General features: G+C 37.4%; 2 protein-coding genes across 9 annotated transcripts in view; both read left to right on the top strand.

The window, feature by feature from the left end:
• The window catches only part of LOC106083391 (segmentation protein cap'n'collar), a 233,610-nt gene extending 226,489 nt beyond the window's left edge, over positions 1–7,121 (top strand). For 7 of the 8 annotated variants that reach the window (XM_059363243.1, XM_013246342.2, XM_013246341.2 and 4 more), the window contains 2 exons: positions 1,154–2,415; positions 3,949–7,121. In XM_059363243.1, coding sequence (XP_059219226.1) covers positions 1,154–2,415; positions 3,949–4,419 — 1,733 coding nt within the window. In that variant the 3' untranslated portion in view covers positions 4,420–7,121. Of the gene's footprint in view, positions 1–916; positions 1,048–1,153; positions 2,416–3,948 lie in introns of those variants that run through there. The other variant, XM_059363247.1, reaches the window with a different exon arrangement.
• A 5,494-nt stretch (positions 7,122–12,615) lies between these two features.
• On the top strand, positions 12,616–13,880 carry LOC106083397 (COP9 signalosome complex subunit 6). The gene is made up of 2 exons (XM_013246354.2): positions 12,616–13,104; positions 13,161–13,880. The coding sequence occupies exons 1-2, from the start codon at positions 12,775–12,777 to the stop codon at positions 13,803–13,805; spliced, it is 975 nt and encodes a 324-aa protein (XP_013101808.1). The 5' UTR covers positions 12,616–12,774; the 3' UTR covers positions 13,806–13,880.
• The last annotated feature ends 1,963 nt before the right edge of the window (positions 13,881–15,843 follow it).

Below are 15,843 nucleotides of genomic sequence, written 5' to 3'. Positions count from 1 at the left end.
ACTATACCGAATAATGACTGGATCAGATCATATTTGAACTGCAGATTTATCCATTAAGGAACAGTGGCAAACTGCTCACATATCAATGAGTGCTGTCCGATTCAAGTTTTGAGCTCTATGATAAGTGGCCTCCTTTTTATGGTCGAGTTCGAACGGCGTGTCCCAGTGCGACACTTCTTTGGGAAGAAGTTTTTAAATTACATAGTACCTCACAACTGGCGCCAGCATTAGAAGGGAGTCTAACCCTTGCTAACCTTTGCGCTAAGGAGGCCCTCATATTCATATAGTGCTGCCATATTTACCGATCTCCCCCTATAACTTCTTATACTTATTAAAACTAATAAAAGGCGAATTTGCTATCCAATTTCTCTGAGTTGTATTAGAGCACTCGTTATCCGTGGTTGCGATCGGATCATATTTGAAGAAGATACTTATTTTTGTTTAGTTTTCGTTGGATCTCATTATAATTAAAACAAATATTTGAACTTCTCCCTTGTACGATTTGTCATGTGCAGTTAACTGGATCAGTATGTTGGGGGTGGAGAGGAGAGCGAGCTCTGTTTAGCTCTATGCAGCAGACGCTCGATATTTACAAAAACAACAACGAAACGAAACAGATAACAATAGTTAGAAAGGGTGAAGAACGAACACATAGCGGCACTGAGAATAATGAGTAGAGTATCATATAAACTCACTCACTCACCTTTTTTTTTAGCAAATAATAAAACAAAAACAACAACAAATATAAACACATAAATTCATATCTGCAATATTTTTCTACACAATGACGGCGTTATCATCAAAACGACGAAAGATTCGCACTCGTAACAAACAGCAAGTCGTCGCATCGAATCACGTCGCTGTTGTCGATCCCAAACCAAAGAAAATGAAATGGGAAGAAGGAAAAAAAGTAAATACGTTTTTTTTGTGCTGAGTCAGTAGCTAAAAACTTCCTCTGCCTTGCGAAAGCATTTGACAAATTTTTAATCTCTTCCGTTTACCCCAACAAAGTCTTGGGCTATTGCATTGTCCCAAGAGAGTTATTACGTGAGTGATTCCGAAAGAGATTGTATGCTGGCATAATAAAATAGATCGCAATAATTCTTCAAATAATTATGTGTCTGTGTGTTCTTGCTCTCTTTTAATTTTGTAGGCTTTTGCCGCATGGTCGATGTCAACAACAGTACCAGCAATAATTCTTCAGTTTTGGGTCTTCCCACTGGCGGCGGTAATGGTGGCCCCGCCAGTGGCAGTTCAACAACAGGCTCTACTACAAGCGGTCTCTCGATGAGCGGTGCCAGTAATGTTGCGGCAGCCGCTGCCGGTGCTCCCGGCATGACCAGTGATCTAATGAATTCAACCACGGCTGCTGGAGCTCAAGCTGTTGGCGGCGGCAATGATCGTCTGGATGCTTCCAGTGATAGTGCCGTTAGTTCAATGGGCTCGGAGCGGGTACCCTCATTGTCCGATGGGGAATGGGGCGAGGGCAGTGATTCTGCTCAAGATTACCACCAGGGCAAATATGGCGGGCCATATGATTACAGTTACAATAATACCAACACCAATAGTCGGCTTAACGATGGCAGTCGCCAACCCCCAGTGGCCCAAAAGAAACATCACATGTTTGGCAAGCGCTATCTGAACGAACAACCCACCACAAACGGAGCCAACGGTGCCACTGCAGGAGCTGGTGCCACTACAGCCAATGGTAACGGTGTGCTAGTGCATGGTCCAGCCCATGCCATCAAATACGAATATGAAGCCTATCCACCCGTAGCTGGCTTACATGAAAACATGGGCCATGGTCTGGACAATGGTGCCATGGGTGGAGCAGCTTTGAGCAAAGAACATCATGCCTATGGTTCTGGAGCCTATTCGCTTGATTTCTCTTTGCGCACTCCTCGTACTCCCCACGAGCTTATCCAGCACAATCACACCTACACTTTGCCCCAGGGAACGGGTTCCTTGCCAAGGCCTCAACAACGCGATAAGAAACTATCCACCTCATCATCCACGAAATCCTCCAAATCATCGGCCCACAATAGCAGCGGCAGTGGTGGCGAAGAGGATTCTTATATGACACGCGATGAGAAACGTGCCCGGGCTATGAACATTCCCATCCCTGTCATCGATATCATCAACTTGCCCATGGATGAGTTCAACGAGCGTCTATCCAAGTATGATCTGAGTGAGAATCAACTGTCTCTGATACGTGACATAAGGCGTCGTGGCAAAAATAAGGTAGCTGCTCAAAATTGCCGCAAACGTAAGCTGGATCAGATATTGTCATTGGAAGATGAAGTGAAGCAAGTACGTCGGCGCAAAGATGAATTGCAGTCACAGCGTGAACGTCTGTTTGCCGAACGCAAAAGAGTGTCGAACAAATTCAGTGCTTTGCATAGGCATATCTTTCAAGTAAGTAAATACATTTATTTGTTTTCATGTCAATTATAACATCCACTATAGGAGGGGGTTATACTAACTTCGTCCTCCCGTTTGTAACACATCGAAATATTCGTTTAAGACCCTATAAAGTAAGGTGCAGCAGAAACGACAGAAAAAAGAAATCCAAATATAATACAAAGCGGAGCGAAGAGAAGGTTCTACATGTTAAAGTATGGGTCTAAGCACCCAATTCAGGCCCCTGTTGTTGTTGTTGTAGCCATATTTTTAGGTGGTGGTGGCGATCTCGTCAAGGTCCTCGCCGCGGGAACAGGGTGGCCATTGGTTATTTAAAGGCGCCAATATCTCGCCTTGCCATATCGATCATCCTAGGCACTCAGTATTCGTACAAAAGCCGGTGCCGACCGCCCTCTCACTGAGACTCTCCGCTCGATACCGCTGATTGTCCGCGACTGCCGTTGCAGCTACTACTCCGTATGGAGCATTCCACTATCCGCAACCTGTAGACGCGCCCGGAAGTTCGCAGCTAAGCTTCTAGTGACAGCAATGAACACCACATAAATTGGAGCTCAATGTTTTAGCCTGTGTGTTGCTCACAGATTTACCGTGCCCGTCAGGCCCCTAAATGTTTGAAGGGACTACAGGACCTGCAGGACCGTGTAATCATCAGGCAGCCGGAAACGGGGGCCACCGTAGTGTAGAGGTTTGCATTTCCACCTATGATGCTGAACGTCTGGCTTCAAATCCTGGCGAGAACGTCAAAAAAATTTTCAGAGGTGCTGGCAAGATTTGTGAGGTATTTTGCCATGTAAAAACTTCTTTCCAAAGTAGCATCGCACTGCCCACGCCGTTCGGTCTCGGCTATATAAAGAAGGCCCCTTATCATTGTGCTAAAAAACTTGATTCGTTCAGCACTCATTGGTATGTAAGAAATGTTCTCCTATTCCTTAATGGAATGTTAATGGGCAACTTTGCAATCGGAAACAGAACTGGATCTATTGTTCCTCAATTTACATATTCAAACCTGCTCTCTCTCTAGTCTTGAGCCTACTGTGTAACATAAAATAACAGATGGCAATTTCGGAGTTCTGTTAAACCAAGACTGTACCACTGAAACCAGTGCCTAGTACTCAACCTCATTCGATCCCAAACCTCTTCCAGTCAACTTTCCCATATTCATCTCGTTTATACGGCGATGGTGTGACCTGTTCATATCCTCTATACACTTTCCCATTGTAAAGGCAATGGCTGCCGTATACTTCATCTGTATGGATCAGACGCCTAAAATTGTCTTTAGTGCGCTAGTGGACGTGATCCTCATCCACTTTCATGATAGTTCCATAAGTAGCTTTAGCCAGTATATAAACTAATGCCCCAATATGACTTTTGGGGCTGCTAGAAGGCTCATTTATTTGCTACTTTGTTAGTTTGGCAAAACTATTAGCGGAATGCCTCATGTTTGTTTGGTAGCCAAAGTTTGCACAGGCCGGATTTTTTTCTTAGTGTTGTAATGTAATTTTCCATTTTTCTTTTCTACTTTTACAGTATTTACGCGACTCCGAGGGTAATCCCTGCTCACCCTCTGAATATAGTTTGCAACAGGCTGCAGATGGATCGATTTATCTCCTGCCCAGAGATGCGGCCAATAAAAATGACACCAGCGGTAGTTTGCTAAATGGTAGCCCTGTCAACAGTGGCAGCTCACAAGCTATACCTGCGCATCATACCACCACACAAATGAATGGTCATACACATGGGGCGCCCACAGGTGGTGGTAGTGGTGCAGCAGCTGCTGTCGTCGCTGCTGGTGGTGGCACTCATCATTTACAACAAGCGCCACATCAGGCAGCTTACAGCCATTTACACCATCACCAGCAGCAACATCCACATCAGCAGCAGCAGCAGCATCATCACCATCACCATCCACAGTCGCAACAGCAAACGTCACATGCATCCACAGCGACGAGCCATCAAACCCACGGTGTGGGTCATCAGCAACAGCCTCAAAAAGATTGAAACTTATTGTGGCAACATTATGCAGCGCATTGGTTTAAAATTCATCCACATTTTCAGCAAAGAACTTCTACAACAACTATGACTACTACTAGCAGCAGCACTACTACACATTGTAATCCTAGCTGTCAGCATGCTTATACGCCACATCTTCATCATTCTCATCAACATAGGCAACCAAATCATCTTCAAGAGAAGCGAAAAATTCGTGAGCGTGAACGTTTCTTTCATCATCATCAAGCTACAAATAGTAATCACTACTATTATCATCACCATCAGTATCACCATCACCATCATCCTCATTCGTCGCATCATGGGCATTATGAGTCTACTTACTACTGATCATATTTGTTTTTTTTTTTTTTAATATAAATAACAATAATAATAATTCAGGGGTTTTTCTTAATGTTTTTATTGTTAAGCATTTGGATTATTGGGCTATCGCGAAAAATTAAAAAAAAAAAACAAAAAATAATACAACTTGGAACAGGATTTTCATTTGAAACGAGTTTAGGGCAAACATAATGTATCATTATTTTAAAAAAGAAAAGTAGGTGTATGTAGTGATTTCATTAAGAGTTATAATAATTTTTAATTCGCTGGCATTATTCAAAAACAAAATGTGATTTTTCGTTTTTAAACAATCATCATCTAGAAAAGATTTTTTAGACTTCTAATAAAATTGGAGTTTTTAGCTTATTTTTTAACTTATTACAGTTTTTTTTTCATTTAATCTTAAAAGCACTCATACCCTTGCTTTTTCTTTTCTTAACTGGGATCGTTTAGGAATATCACCTTTGCTTAACTTGGATTCGATGCTCTATTTTCAAAATAATCTAAATTTATGAATTTGTGATATATTAAAAAAAAGCAAAAAAAAACAAAATATTTTTCTTTTCGTAGAAGTTTTCATAATTATTTTTAATAATTTATAATTTACTTTTTGGTTAAATGGATTACAACAAATTTGTATACTAGAATTTCTAAAAGTTATATTTTAGTAAATTTTGTTTGCTTTAATCGGAAAAACGTGTGTAAAAGGTTTATGTAAGAACAAAGGAAAAAAAAACAGAAAATTGCATTCAGCACAATTGAAAAACAAACTTAAAAAAGGGGAAATCCCCAACTTTCTCTCTATAGCTCTTTCATATATGAGTGATTTAACATACAAACTTGAAAATAAAAACAAATACATATGATTTTCTATAATTTATATGTAGCTTTTAAATATTTTTTTTTTATTATCCATCAAGAGCGAACAACAGAATGATAACAAACATCAAACCAGCCTACGTTATAGTTATTGTAATTGTGGCTTAAGTCATTGTAAGTTGTTATATAGAATTTTTATACATAAGGCATATTCCACAACAAAGCGTATAGTTGAGATACTTTTTATTTGTTTTAAAATTTTTCACAAACCTTTTAAAGGGGAGCTACGGATATTTGTGTGATGTAAACCATCAGATCCATCACCAATGAATGGTAGGGTATACTAATCTCAGCTTGCCATTTGTAATACCTATTTTTTAACTTATTATCCTTGAGGGGGCCTAAGCTCTGAATACTTAGGGGTGAGCTAAGAACAATGCAGTATGTAATATTTGTTTACCCATTACCATAGGCGCATGCCATTTTTAACACCTTCAAGTTAAAATTTTCTTGATGTTCTTTGTCGGCCTAGCCGTGTCCGTCCATCTATTTTCCCAAATCAAGATAGCATTCCAACACATAAAGCTAACCACTTGGCCTTCTTAAACCCTAAATATCAATCTTAATCTCTTGGACTTATATTGCCTATATTGGCCTTAGCTGTTTTCTCAACCAAAAAAAAAACCTTTTAATCTTGGCGAAAATTTGGCACGAGAATTGCACTTACAAAAACGGTTTAGATGCGTCCGTAGAGACATATAGCCCACAGATTCCCTCATTTGAATTTTTTAACTAAAAGCCTCAATTTTTGTCCTTTTTGAGGCGTGAAGCACGTTTCGAATGCAAAATGCAAATTATGCCCGACACCTTTTTGGAATATCACCACTAAATAAGTCCTAATAAGGAATCTCATTATTAAAAATAGCTTTAAATAATACCTATTTCTTATTGGATTTCATGAACTACCAGAAGCCTGGGTTTTCATCTGATTTGTATGAAACCTGGCAAAATGTGCCAGGTTGTACTTCCAAAGTTGGTGTCCCCACCAACTGTAAATCAAAACACGTGTAATAAAAATACAGAATTAAAAACAATGTACAGTTATAACTGTACTGAGTATAACGTTAACTAAGCACCGAATCCCAAAGCGTCCACTTCAGACGAATTCTAAATACAAAGTGAATAAAGTATCTCAACTAAACTTTTTGTGTGGAATGACCCATATAAACAACTCTATGCAAACTTCCCAATATATATATGTACAATATAAAGGTTGGCCCTTCAAGTGGTCGCCCATATTTTAATGGTCCACCTTTAATCAAAAAAAAAAATCATATAAAGGTTTCGTAAGCCACCCAATTGCATCTCTACCATAAATAAAATAACTTGAAATTTTAACAGCCAAATCCACTCACCAATTGTATACACCGAACGAAAAAATTATCTTGGTTTATTATTGGCGTGTTTTATTTTAAACTTATGCACTGCAAGTCAGATGTTCCAGATAGAACTGCAGTGCAAAGTTTTACTGGGGTAAGTTGTCGATACCACACGATAACAGATAATTATTTATCGTGATTTGCCCTGTACAGTACTAAAATAAAACACAAAATATAGCAAAATCAGCGGTTTTGTATGATGAAACAAGCAGACGAAAGCCATTCACTCGAGTGATAGAAGGGGTTGACTGTGGGTTTGAGTCGAGCCAATAATTAGTGCGACTGCCCATTAAATCCGTATTTAAGGCTCTCGCCAACTGATTTTATAAAGGAAAAACAGATGATCGAGCCATTAAATCCGGATTTAAAGGGGAGTGTAAACGAGGTTTTATATACGAAAATATATAAACAAATACAACTTTCTGTCATTCCCACAAACACAACTTAAACCGAGTGACTGTATTATGAACCTATTGAAAATTTCGGTTCGTTACAGTTGATATGTGTATTATTTTCAAGTAAGCTACAATAGATATACACACACACACACACACACTCGCCACATATACAATATTTTGTCCCCAGCGTTGAGAGAAAGCAATTACTTGTCGTTTATATACATAATATAGAGTATATACATTAGTTATATAAAATTTGTTAATATTTTTATTTTAATTATAAAATTTATTTTAGTTTTTATACTTTATGTTGAAACATGAAAAACAAAACTAGTTTGCTTGTATATTTAAAGCTTCTTATGGAAAATTTTAAGAGAGAAAAAATAAAATACAATAATTTTTAAGCATTTACTTTTATATATATACATAGATATATACACATTATATAAAGAGAGATAACAAAATATCAAAAAAAAGAACAACACAAAACAGAATAAAAGGAAAAAAAAAATAAATATATTTAAAACAAAAACGGCAAACTTAATGTAAAATATATTTAATGCTAAATATTAAAAATCGCAAACAATAACAACAATAATGCTAAAATTGCTTAACAATATATGAGTGTGTTATATGTAAAATCAAGGTTAAAACATTTAAAATTCTATGGAAAATAACTATCAGCTGGTGGGGTAGTAGTACACATGACATAATTACCAGGTAGTGTACCGTAAACAGATGAGTACAATTATTTTCCTCGCGAAGTGCACTATCTGTCAACCGGTTTTGGTTGGACAATAACACACAAGCACGAAAAATTGCGCGAACTAATACTAACATACTAAAAATCAGAGTTGCACTAATCACTGATTTTGACAGATAGTGCACTCAATATTTTGTTGTTGGGAAACTGCAACTACCTGTAGAGGTATTTATATACTTGGTAGTACACATATTCTCTAAAAATTTCAAGTTGATCGAAATTAAAAAAATTGGATTTTTGCTTTTGTGGTTAACTGAGGTCATACAACACCCAAGGCAAGATATTGGCACAATCAGTCGGTTTGCAACACGTGCTTAGCTAAACCCGATAGCAGATGTTTAAAGAGATATGTTTTCTGTTAACAGGCTAGACCTACTAAGTCGCTTATTATACGAGAATCAGATGTTTTTACAAAAGAACAAAAACAAACCAGTTTGAATGAATAAAGCAAACGAAAGACATTTTACGTGAGAAAAATTCTAATCTTCATGTTAAAAAACCAAAACTGATCCAAGATACTACGATCGTTGATTAAAAATTAATTGATTGGTTAAATGTTTAAAATTGAAGTTTCAGTAAATGTTTTTTTCTGTAAGCCAAAGTTTCAATTTTCATTAGTCCACTCCACCCAAAACCCATAAGAAAATGTTGTCTCTCTCTCTTGATTTCGCATATAAATCCACCTTATATTAAGGTAATTCTTACCTTATAAACCTTGTAAATATTTAAATAGAAATTAACCATTAAACAAAAGATTCACAACACACACGTACAGTGAAATACGATGAAAATAAAATTAATTGTTTTAGATTTTAAGGCGTGAGTAAAAAACACAAATTATTAATAATATTAAAAAGGAAACCATAACAAGTACGTACTTTACTTAAATAAATGTATAATGTATATTACAGAGAAAACAAAAAAAAAAAAAAAACAAACAAAAAATACATAAAAAACAACAAACTACAAATAATTGAAAATGAGTTTTTTTATTTTGGGTTATATGGGAGGTTAAAACTTCTGTCGGTTACCAAAGATATTAGCTGTGTTCGGGAACTCAAAAATTTGCACAAATTTTTACTGGAGTCGTTCGCGTATTTTATTTGCCAGCAGAAGAGAGCGCGAGAGAGAGAAAATTTTGACAGTTAGAAAATAGAGAACCTGCACATTTCTATTGGAACTTTTTTTGCCAGCAGAAATTTGCATCTCTTAAACAGATGTTTTGTAAAGGTCAGCTGTTTTATGAAAAGCAGCCGTAACATGAAAATACAAAAGCTAACGCAAAAATGGATCAAAAAAGCAGAGGTAAGTAATAAATATAAATTGTTCTATATTAGAAGGCAAGTGCAAAATTTGCGGAATTATTTGGAAAATCTTGAAAAATTAAAACATTGTATCCTCCCAGACACCAAAAAAATCAATTATCGGCTTCTTAAGTGTTTTAATGGAATCATCCTCATCGGAGAGCTACGATGAAACCAACACCTTTCCTTTGAATTTGTTAAGGAGGGAAGATGCTGCCATGAAATTGAGTGGGTCTAGCTGGGCAGTTAAACAAGTGACGCAAAGTGGGATTAGAAAAAAATAGTGAAAACTAGTCTGCCAATTGCGAACGGATACAGATATCTTCAATGGTAACAAAGCCTCCGTAGCCGCCACATGACCAAATAGAAAGCTCCCTTAGCCTCACATCAGTGATCGCAGCAATTTATATAGCCGCAATATCCAAAAGCATTAGATGGTTAGTCCAAGGTATCTTTATCAGCACAACAGTGTATACGGTGATCGCATGTAAAGCAGTTGTAGTCCTATGCAGCCTTCGAAATGCATGCTGATGTTCGGCGAATGAAAATTCTCCAACGAGAGTAGTCCCTCATGCGTTTTGGCTACTGATGAGAAAAGGGAGATCGGTCTGTACGACTCCCCCTTGCTCGTGTCCTTTTCATGTTTCAGTAGCGGGATCAGACTGCCCATCTTGTTTTACGAGCCAAAAATGTGGCATATGTTTTTCCACTCACCACCGAAGAGTAAGCCATTTTGCCATTTCATTTGTAGCGCATCAAATTATCATCAATGCTACAAAGTACTAGATCGGCCTTATTCATATAGAATCTAGACATGTCCGTCCGTCTTTTTGTCGAAATCACTCTATAACCTTACCTTCAAAGATGGCCTATATTTTAAAGTTTGGATAAAGCGATCTCCCCATTTTAATGTTTCAGACCAAAAATTCGCTTTACCACCCACATTCGCTGTTACAGTGAGTTCCATAGACACCTCAACATCTGAGTATAGACTAGATGTGACCACATTTGTGTGTAGCTGTCACATAGCCCTGATTTCCGATTGAAGGCATTCAACGCACAAAAGCCGCATTTCCTACCTAGAATTTACGAAGTTTGGAAGAATATCAGAATTTACGGCGTTTTTACTGAAATTTGACCACCATCCACGGTTTTGTTCTGCACTTTTAACGATTACACAGAAACGCGGATTTAACAAGGTGGTCTCACGTGAACAGCTGTTAACAGCCGGCCAGGTTTGATGGCAATAAGATGTCAAAGTTTTGTGTGTATTCTCTTTGTTGTCATCTTCTTTCTCACATATTCTCTGCTTATATACGCACACGTATACACACACGCACACAAATTTCTTTGTGTGTGTTGGCAAACCGTTGATCAGCTTGATGGCAAAAGCATCATATGATTTGTGGTTGTTGTACAAATGAGACCAGCTTTAGTTGTTTCGCCATGAGAAACGAATGTTGAGTTATCATCGACGATTTTTTCAGTAATTAACTTGGTATTTATATGATGAAAAAACCTACCACAATTTCAGTCAAATCGGACGCCCTCTAGGGGCTCAAGAATCAAAACATGGACCGTTTTGGCCCATTTACAATCCCAACCGACCTACACTAATAAAAAGTATTTGTGCAAAATTTCAAGTGCCTAGCTTTACTCCTTCGAAAGTTAGCGTGCTTTCGATAGACAGACGGACGGACACGAAATTTCATGACGATCAAGAATATATATACTTTATGGGCACTTAGACGCATATTTCGAGGTACTACAAACAGATTGACGAAATTAGTACACTCCCATCCTATGGTGGAGGGTATAAAAAGGACATTCCTTACAGTAAAATTTTAATAAAATTGTTATTTTATCATTAGCTGTAGTTTATTTTGTTACTATATAGCGCAATGCAATGAAATTTTTGACATCTATCCAGGACAACGAAGCTCTGGTCATATGACAAGGCGAGTTATTGGCGCCTTTAAATTAACAATGGCCATCCTGTTCCCTCGGCGATCTGTACTTTAGACCGGAACGAGCTTACTCGCCTACAGGAGCTTGAAGAGGATCGCCAATTCCACATGAACATTTGGCTACAACAACAACGAATTTCTGGATAAATTACCAGTCCAGGCTTATAAAAAGTGTGTTCATGTGCTCAAAAATTTATGCGAATTTACACAAATTGTTACTGGAAGTCGTTCGGGTACTGTATTTGCCAGCAGAAGAGTTCGAGAAAGTGCGTGAGAGCGAGCAAAATTTTGAGTTTCTGGAGTTTTTTTGCCCGCAATAATTTGCAGCATCGAAAAGCTGTTTTATGAAATACAGCTGTCTAATTCAAATAAATAACAAAGGAGAGTATAGGCTGTTCTAACTCTCCTGCAAATTTTTACTGGAAAAGTACGCGAACAGATCTAAAGAACATCTGTCATCAGTATTGCCATATGTTTTTCGCAAATAAGTGTGGCCACCGTCAAAATTCTTCTATTGTGAATGGCAAAATAAAATCAAAACTTTTTATTTATAAATAAAATTCCGTGGTCACATTTTAATAAATTTTATGTGACTTTTATGACAACACATATTTCGCAAGTTTTATTTGTTCCTTTTTCTTTTTTCCCCCTTTTGTTGACTTACACTGGAGACTTTTCTTGCGTTTTATTTGCTGTGCACGAAGGAGGCGTAAAACTACTCAATGTTTCAAATTTCAGCGAAATCAGTTTAAAAATAAAGCTGTTATGGACTTTGGACCCTCTATCTGGAGATCGGTCTATATGGCAGCTATACCTAAATAAAGTCCTCTCTGTTTCAAATTTCAGCGAAATCGGGTTATAAATAGAGCTTTTATGGGCTTCAGACCCTTTATCGGCGGAGCGGTCTATATGACAGCTTAATCTAAATATAGTCTGATCTGTATAAAAACACAACAATGACAAAAATGTTCAAATTGATTCAGCTAATGAGCAAATGTTAATGATTTCAATGGGACAATAAACAGCACAGATAGTAAATGAATGAAGAATCTATTGTCTGTGAAAAACAGCTGATTTACAAATTCACAACTTGCTTGCCAAACGCCCATGGTTGCCAAACTCTTCTTTGTTTATGGTAAAATATCGACTACCCGTAAGTGAATACCCGATGCAAGTCATTCAGTTAACAGATCTATATTTTTGGCAAAAGAAAGAGAATAAGTTCAGCGAAATAAAAAATAAACATTGCACTTTTTGCAAACTATTGAAAGCAATTGTTTGATAAAGATCATACCATAAAATCATTTGCGAACATATTATCTAATTCTACACAATATGGAGCAAATGGAAATTGATGGAGAAGGCACGGGAAATAAAGGAGGAAATGCCGGCCCAACCGCCTCTAATGTTATGGCCGATCCAAGCACCATTCCTTCGGTCACTATTTCTTTGCATCCTTTGGTTATAATGAACATTTCGGAACACTGGACCCGCATAAGAGCACAAGTAGGTGAGGTTAGTCAGGTTTATGGTGCATTGATTGGAAAACAGAAGGGGCGAAATATTGAGGTGATGAATTCTTTTGAATTGAAGACAGATGTTGTGGGAGGTGATGTCTTCATCAACTGTGATTATTATATGACAAAAGAGACTCAATACAAACAGGTATGGGTGACTTGAATCCTTACATATCAAATACTAATGTAATCTGTGGTTTTTAGGTTTTCAGTGAAATGGATTTTATTGGCTGGTACACAACTGGAGAAACTCCCACCGAAAAAGAGCTGGCTATTCATAAGCAAATTTCAGAAATAAACGAATGTCCCATTATGCTGCAACTCAATCCCTTGTCACGAAATGTAGATCAACTTCCGCTCAAACTCTACGAATCCGTTATTGATATTGTTCGCAGTGAAGCGACCATGCTTCTTGTGCCTCTTACCTACACCTTGGCCACAGAAGAGGCCGAACGTATCGGCGTTGATCATGTGGCCCGCATGTCCACAAATGATACTGGAGAAAAATCTTTTGTTGCTGAGCATTTGGTAGCCCAAGAGAGTGCCATAAAAATGCTAAAGACTCGCATCAAACTAGTTTTGAAATACATTAATGATGTTGAGGCCGGAAAGTTATCGGCGAACCAAGAAATACTGCGAGAAGTTTATGCCCTCAGTCATAGGCTTCCCGTGATGCAGGGTAACGCATTCAAAGAAGAATTCTATACACAATGCAATGATGTTGGCCTTATTAGTTATCTCGGTTCGATGACAAAAGGTTGCAATGATATGAATCATTTTGTTAATAAATTTAACATACTATATGATCGCCAAGGCTCTGGTCGACGTTTGCGTGGATTATATTACTAAATACAAATTGGAATGGCAATGAAAACTTTATAAATGTATTTATTTAATAAATCTCTAAATATGTATGTACATAAATTTGTATCTGCTTTCCACAACTTTTATGGTGAAAAGTTATGAAATATTCCCCCTTATTCCGGTTGGCAATGGCGTAGTCGAATGTCGAAATTTTTACAAAATGGTATTATGGTTGTCGAAGACGAAAATTCGTTCACATTTTTGGTATCACATAAGTCGAATTCGACTGTCAAATTTAATGAAAACACGATATATAAGTGAAATGCATTCTAAATTACACCGCGCCTGTCGCAAAGGATAGCGAACCTACTTTTATATTATTTTTTTATATATCACATTATTGTTATATTATCAACCGACGAAGACGAATAGGTTACAGAATGCCTCAAAATGTGAAATTCATCTTTTACTATGCCTGCTGTCGATTTTCGCCTTCGACAACGGACTATAAGGTTGACTATTAATAGTCTAGTGTGTTCTATGATTCACTTCCACTTTTCCCCTCAAATCAATTCGTTATTATCACGCAAACAAAAAGTCCAAATTAATTATTTGCTGTAAGATCTTTTTTGGTTTTATCTAAGAAATCTCATGATAAAAATTTTGAAACTATTAACGTGATATTAAGCAGTTCATATTAGAGGAAAAGTGAAACCCAAAACACACACGAGTATGTAATTTCAAGTGGTGGAAGTGAGGGTGAGCCCAAGAACAGATCCGATTGTATTAAAGTAACGAGAACACCAAAATATTTTTATCATTCATGCAAAGCTTCGTTGTTGTTTTGAGCCACTTTGCATTTTGGAGAATTTGAGTCTTCAAAAATGTATTACTGACAAACAACATGGCGCCAGGAATAAGAAAACAAATATTGAACAAATCCAAGCAAATCGTAACTCTAAGGGTGACAAGAGCTTTTTTAAATACGTTAAAAACTATGTTTTGATGTGAGGGGTCCGTATCAGTCCCTATCATATATTTGAATATATATAGAGATGGGAATTATAGTGCCTCCAATCTTCCCGCCGAAATGCCATTAACCGTGAGGCAATTTCTGTGGAACCTATGCTACTAAGAAGGACCTTTCAAATACCTCACAAGACGATGGAGTACCATCTTATAATATATATATATATATATATTGGGTTGCCCAAAAAGTAATGGTCGGTAATATAGTAGTAATATAGTCGGCGTTGACAAATTTTTTCAACGGCTGGTGACTCTGTAATTGCATTCTTTCTTCTGTCAGTTATCAGCTGTTACTTTTAGCTTGCTTAAGAAAAAAAGTGCTCCAAATTTTGTTTACATTTGTTTGTTTGGCGTCAATTTTAATATGGGTACCACATGTATTGAAAGAAATTTATTTAACAACCCGAATCAACGCTTGTGATATGCACCTTAAACGCAATGAATTCGATCCGTTTTGAAAACGAATCATAACTGGAGATGAAAAATGGATTGTTTACAACAACGTTAGTCGAAAACGATCATAGTCCAAGCATGGTGAACCAGCTCAAACCACTTCAAAGGCTGATATCCACCAAAAGAAGGTTATGTTGTCTGTTTGGTGGGATTGGAAGGGTGTGGTTATTTTGAGCTGCTTCCAAGGAACCAAACGATTAATTCGGATGTTTACTGTCAACAATTGGACAAATTGAATACAGCCATCAAGGAGAAGCGACCAGAATTGGTCAATCGAAAAGGTGTCATATTCCACCAGGACAACGCTAGACCGCACACATCTTTGGTCACTCGCCAAAAACTGAGTGAGCTTGGCTGGGAACTTTTGATGCATCCACCATATAGCCCTGACCTTGCACCATCAGACTACCATTTATTTCGATCTTTGCAGAACTCCTTAAATGGTAAAACTTTCGGCAATGATGAGGCTATAAAATCGCACTTGGTTCAGTTTTTTGCAGATAAATGCCAGAAGTTCTATGAGGGTGGAATACTAAATTTGCCAGGAAGATGGCAAAAGGTTATCAAACAAAATGGCAATTATATATTTGATTAAAGTTCA

Source organism: Stomoxys calcitrans, chromosome 2, assembly GCF_963082655.1.
Source record: "Stomoxys calcitrans chromosome 2, idStoCalc2.1, whole genome shotgun sequence".
In the NCBI taxonomy this organism is placed as follows: Eukaryota; Metazoa; Arthropoda; class Insecta; order Diptera; family Muscidae; genus Stomoxys; species Stomoxys calcitrans.
This window is presented reverse-complemented; position numbering and strand designations above follow the sequence as displayed.